The sequence below is a fragment of the Notothenia rossii genome (genome assembly GCF_949606895.1).
Source record: "Notothenia rossii genome assembly, chromosome: 10".
Lineage (NCBI taxonomy): Eukaryota > Metazoa > Chordata > Actinopteri > Perciformes > Nototheniidae > Notothenia > Notothenia rossii.
This window is the reverse complement of record NC_136908.1, coordinates 35645110-35651421: the sequence shown is the minus strand read 5'-3', so window position 1 is coordinate 35651421 and position 6312 is coordinate 35645110. Positions and strand designations below refer to the sequence as shown.

Sequence of the window (6312 nt, the reverse complement as noted above, 5' to 3'; positions counted from 1 at the left end):
CTGGATCAGCTCCGTTTTAGCCCCGTTTTTAGCGATTTGGGTACGGAGGAAAAAAGAGAGGGTTTTATTTTCTGATGCTGCGTGAGTTCCCTGACACACCGGGGACACATATTTATGTATAAAAGGCATCAAAAAGTGCATTTTGCATGATAGATCCCCTTTAATATAAACACTGACAGACAGATATGGAGTGCCTAGTTAATAAAAACGAGAACTTTAGTCTTTAAACAGCCAAGTCTAAAGAAATCACAAAATAAGCTAAAGACACTGTAGGATGGGCGGTGGGGGTGGCAGGGCCATCGCTGCCCTACTGAAATCATGTCAACAATCTTGAGGAAGTTCGTCCAGTTAAAAAATTTCCTTTTTAAGAATATCAGTCATTATTCTAGTCAGAATTCAGTAGTGAGCAGCGGCCATTTAATGTTCAAGCTTTATTTTACAATGCTTAATAATTCTATATAGTTGCTAAGAAGGTTCCTGAATCTTCCTATGAAGTTTACACCTTACTGTCAAGGGAAACAGAAAGAGTTAGGGTCAATAAGTAATGTTGTGTTTAAGATGTCAAAGTTGTTGTTTTTAAAGAGGCCCTATTATGCCAATGTTCAGGTGTATATCGGTTTGTAGTGTCTCTACTTTAAAGAGTCCTTTCCCTACTGATGTTCAGGTGTATATCAGTATGTAGTGTCTCTACTTTAAAGAGTCCTCTCCTGCTGATATTCAGGTGTATATCAGTATGTAGTGTATCAACTTTAAAGAGTCCTCTCCTGCTGATGTTCAGGTGTATTTCGGTATGTAATGTCTCTACTTGAAAGAGTCCTTTCCTGCTGATGTTCAGGTGTATATCAGAATATAGTGTATCTATTTTAAAAAAGTCCTCTCCTGCTGATGTTCAGGTGTATATCGGTATGTAGTGTCTCTACTTTAAAGAGTTTCTCCTGCTGATGTTCAGGTGTATATTAGTATGTAGTGTCTCTATTTTAAAAAGTCCTCCCTTGCTGATGTTCAGGTGTATATCGGTATGTAGTGTCGCTACTTTAAAGAGTCCTCCCCTCATTTCATTTCATTTCAAACCTTTATTTAATCAGATTGTTCCCATTGAGATCATAGATCTCTTTTTCAGGGGAGACCTGCAGCATATAGGTTCCACATGAAACATAAAACAATAAAGGACCTCATAAATTATATTTACAGGATACATTTACATAGTTATAGACATTTACAAGTGCCCATAGTATCAACGAGCATTTCATTTAGCCTAGCTTTAAAAACATGCAGAGGAATGAGATTGCTCAGTTTCAATTCTTGCTGAAGATTGTTCCAAGCAAGCGCAGCTGCGCACATAATAGCTGTCTTACCTAAGACAGTCCTTGCTCTTGGCACATCTAACAATACTACATCATGCGATCTCAGACAATAGCTGCTTGCAGCTCTCTGTGTTATCAGAGAGCAGATATAATACAGGAGTTTAACCAACAAAGCTTTATAAATAAACGTGTACCAATGACTGAGCCTCTTTACAGTAAGTGATGGCAAACCTTCCTTGGCATACAGGGTACAGTGATGTGTAAGTGCTTTACAATTTGTGACAAATCTCAGTGCGCTGTGATAGGCGGTATCTAACTTGTTCAGGCAATAGGCAGGTGCATTCATATACAACAAATCACCATAGTCCAGCACAGGTAAAAAGGTCACAGTGACTAGCCTTTTCCAGGCCTCAAGCGAGAAACAGGACTTGTTTCTAAAAAAGAAACCTAGTCTAACCCTCAGCTTTTTAAGCAGGTTATTGACATGAAGTTTAAAAGTAAGACAATCATCAAGCCAGATACCTAGGTATTTATAACAGGTAACCACGTCAAGTACTTGTCCTTGCATAGTAACAATATCTAAAACAGGCTCTGGTGTCTTTTTAGCTTTTGAAAATAGCATTACCTTGGTTTTATCAACATTTAAAAGAAGCTTAAGCTCAGCGAGCTGAGTCTGAATAATGTTAAAAACAGCCTGTAATTTAACACCAGCCTCCTTAATGGAGGGACCTGCACAGTACATCACGGTATCGTCCTCATAAAAATGTAAAGTAGCTTCATCCACATTTTCACCTAAACTGTTGATATATATGGAGAATAAAAGTGGACCTAAAACAGAACCTTGAGGAACACCATTAGCAATGTTTAACCACTCAGAAGACAGCCCATCAAAGTGAACACATTGGGACCTTTCAGAGAGGTACCGGTAGTTCACAAACCACCCCACTGCATGGCTGGATATGCCAATACTGAGTAGCCTTTGCTTTAAGATGCGATGATCAACGGTGTCAAACGCTTTGGAAAGGTCAATAAATAGAGCTGCACAACTCTGCTTATTATCTAAAATACTCGTAATGTCATTCCCACTTTCATTGTCGCAGTGATGGTGCTATGTTGATTTCTGAAGCCTGACTGATGTTTAGACAGGATATCATTCTTACATAAAAACTCCTTTACTTGTTCACTCACTAGGCGTTCGAGCACCTTCGCCAGAACTGATAATTTAGAGATTGGCCTATAGTTATTTAAAATAGTTGCTTCCCTTCCTTTTAGTAAAGGCAAGACATAAGCTGACTTCCATACTTTTGGAATTGCATTTGTGCTGAGGGAGAGGTTAAAAAGAGTAGTGAGAGGAAGAGCAATAAAATCTGCAGCTATCTTTAAAAAGAAAGGTTCTACGTTGTCCGGGCCAGCCAGTTTCTTAGTATCTAGCTTAGATAAGGCTTCATGAACAACATTAACAGTAAAAGGAGTAAAACTGAAAGGGTTTTCCAGACCACATTGTCACGGATTGGGGTGTTCACAGCAGCAGAGTTAGTGACAGAATCAAACATAGAACCGCAGGACACAAAATGCTCATTAAAGCAATGAAACATAGTAGCCCTGTCCGATATAGTGCCAGATGCTGTGGTAATGCACGGAGGTAGTAGCTCATTACGGATCTCACCGGTGGATATCGATTTTATGGCTTTCCAACGTTTCCTAGGATTATTTAGGTTTTCTGTGGTAACTGACAAATAGTACTTTGACTTAGCACTTTTGACATTTGAAGTGAAACTATTCCTTAGCTGCCTAAAACGCAGCCATTCTACCTCTGAGCCTGATTTCCTAGCCTTTGCCCAGGCCTTGTTTCTCTCATGAAGGAGACTAGACAGTTCAGCAGAAAACCAAGGATTGTCTCGTCCCTTTACTCTAAATTTACGCAGGGTTGCATGTCTATCAATGATCTCCATAAAACCAAGATAAAAATAAGACCATGCAGTTTCTACATCAGCACACAGATCGATGTTTCCCCAATCAAACCCAAACAGATCATGAACAAAACCCTGCTCCACAAAATGTTTTATGTCTCTCTTACTGATAATACGAGGTTTAACATTTTGGACCTTAGTGTGCCTAATTGTGGCTACATCACAGTGGTCACTCACATCATTCGCAAATACTCCCACAGATGAGTATTTATAGGGAACATTAGTTAGAATCAGATCAATTAGGGAGGATTTATTAGGCGACTTAATGTTAGGGCGAGTAGGACTGTCAACAATCTGAGTAACATTTAAAGAGATACAAAGGTTTTTAAAATCCTCTGATACTGCAGTTAACCAGTCCCAGTTAAAATCACCAAATAGCACTATTTCCTTGTAGTCTAGTTGCGATAAAAGATTTGCTAGCGAAGACAAGGAGTCCTTGACAGCTGAGGAGGGTCTGTAACAGCCCGCCACCACCATGACCTGTTGCCCCTTTGCCACTTCTATATTTAAGGCCAAAAATTTGAATTGCTTACTGATAGATTTGGAGACTAATGTGGATACAATAAACTTATTCTTAACATAAATGGCGACGCCACTACCTTTATTAGGCCGGTCGGAATGATACACATTATAACCATTTAAGGCAATGTCAGAGGCCAAAATAGATTTATTTAGCCATGTTTCTGATAAAACAATGACGTCAGCGTCAGTCGAGCTTGCCCAAATGCGGACAAAATCTAGTTTACCTAACAGACTGCGCACATTCAAATGGATGAAACCCAACCCAGACCTGGCTTTAAAATCAGCAGGAGTAGCGATATGACTACTACTACTGGGCGGACCAGGGTTAGGTTGTACATTTCCTGACAGTAATAGCAACAAAAAAAACAGGCATGTTTTCCTCTTAATCGACACACATACATTGTCATCTACTTTAGAATCATCGCAAAAGTCTGCGAGAGTGTGATTTGAGCTTAAGAAGCAGTCCTGAAGAACCATCATCGCAGGAAAACAAAAAAGACAAACATATTTTGTCGAGCAGATTGTGACAAGGCAACCGGTAATTGTTTGTGTAACACATCTGAACCTTTGCAGGGGATGCCCACTGCGGGTGGCAGAACAGACATGAATCCAGTAGACTTCTCAGAATGACTAGAGATCTTCTCATAGTCCAAAACAGTTAACAGGCACAGCAGAGTCCCGATATGGGCCATTTTCCCAGACCAGCAAACAGTATCCACGATGTTCCTGGGGCAAATCAGCACAGCAGCAAAGGACAGGCGAAAGCAGCAGCATGGAAGCGCTCTGGTCCCTCCGTGGTATCCCCGGGGTGAAAGGTCTCGTCAGCAAGCAGCACACGACACCGCAGCACACGACAGGTGGGAGCAGGCCTCTGCAACAGCATAACCAGGACAGGTGGAAAGCAGGCCCCAGCCGTGGTAATATGCTCCTCGCCCGGTGGAAGCAGGCCAAGCCCGAAGCGTGGAGCCACTCTGTCTCTCCGCGACGACTCCGGGGTAAAAACCTCCTCAGTACAGCCGTACTCTACAGTTGGGAGCAGGTCTCCGTAGATCGCAGATCGCAGGCAGCAACAGGCGGAGCCGCTCCGTCTCTTCGCGACGTCTCCGGGGAGAAACCACCTCAGCACAGCCGTACTCGACAGGTGGGAGTATACCTCCGCCGACCGCAGAGAACTAAAACTACTACTTGTATAAGCAGGGATGGCTAAATGTTTGTAAGCATGAGAGCTAGATGCTAACAGATGTCAGATGCTAACAGGTGGTGGGAGCCTGTAAAAATTGCGACTGCCTCAAGCGAGTGTTACAGTGAATATTGCTGCTGATGTTCAGGTGTATATAAGTATGTAGTGTCTCTACTTTAAAGAGTCCTCCCCTGCTGATGTTCAGGTGTATATTAGTATGTAGTGTCTCTACTTTAAAGAGTCCTCTCCTGCTGATGTTCAAGTGTATATCAGTATGCACAGTTAGTGTTTCTACTTTAAAGAGTCCTCTCCTGCTGATGTTCAGGTGTTGTATATCAGTATGTAGTGTCTCTACTTTAAAGATTCCTCTCCTGCTGATATTCAGGTGTATAATAGTATGTAGCGTCTCTACTTTAAAGAGTCCTCTTCTGCTGATGTTCAGGTGTATGTCAGTATGTAGTGTCTCTACTTTAAATAGTCTTCTCCTGCTGATGTTCAGGTGTATATCAGTATGTAGTGTATCTACTTTAAAGAGTCCTCTCCTGCTGATGTTCATGTGTATATCAGTATGTAGTGTCTCTACTTTAAAGAGTCCTCTCCTGCTGGTGTTCAGGTGTATGTAGTGTCTCTACTGGGACATGTCTCCATGCTTTAATGTTCAAAAAGCTCTTTATTTTTCTCATACTGCCTGTGCTGCAGCACCTCTTTTCACCCTCTTTCTGAAACCAAAGCCCAGTCTGCTCTGATTGGTTAGCTAGCCGGCTCTGTTGTGATTGGTCAACTGTTTAGAGATATCCTGCCCCTTAGCCTATCACGTATGTGTTGGAGTGCTTGCCTATAGAGTGGCGAAGTCCCTCCCCTTCCGGTGGACCTCCATGGGACCTTATTTCGGAAAAATAATGTATTGAAGTCAATGGAGAAAGAAAGATTATCATTCGATCCCGTTTGAATTGTGCCACGAATTACACATATGATGTTTGTCAATTTAAAAGATAATTTTGCAAGTCAAAAAAAATAAGATTTGTTGTAAAACTGTGAAGTAACTCATTTGTTTGTGTGAAACGCTGAATTAACTACATCTCCGGTCTAGCAGAACAACACACGTCACCAAGATGGCCGTCACTCCTGTCTTGTCAACAAAAGGATTGACTTTACCCTCACTATCACCACAATGAAACACGTCCAGAAGAATGTCATGCAAAGCTGCCTGCCTGCCTGCCTTTGATTCTCTCTGAACTGCCTGGTCTTTTTAATGTTTAATGTCAAACATTTGTGCAGATAGCGTGAAGTAGAAAAGATCGCAAATGCTAATTTAGCGTTAGCATTTCTCCCCTGG

General features: G+C 41.6%; 1 protein-coding gene across 1 annotated transcript in view; it reads left to right on the top strand.

The window, feature by feature from the left end:
* The first annotated feature begins 1127 nt into the window (after positions 1 to 1127).
* The window catches only part of LOC307021608 (uncharacterized protein), a 98981-nt gene continuing 93796 nt past the window's right edge, over positions 1128 to 6312 (top strand). The window contains exon 1 of the mRNA XM_079653865.1: positions 1128 to 4937. Within this exon, the coding sequence (XP_079509991.1) occupies positions 4569 to 4937 (369 nt within the window). The 5' untranslated portion in view covers positions 1128 to 4568. The remainder of the gene's footprint in view (positions 4938 to 6312) is intronic.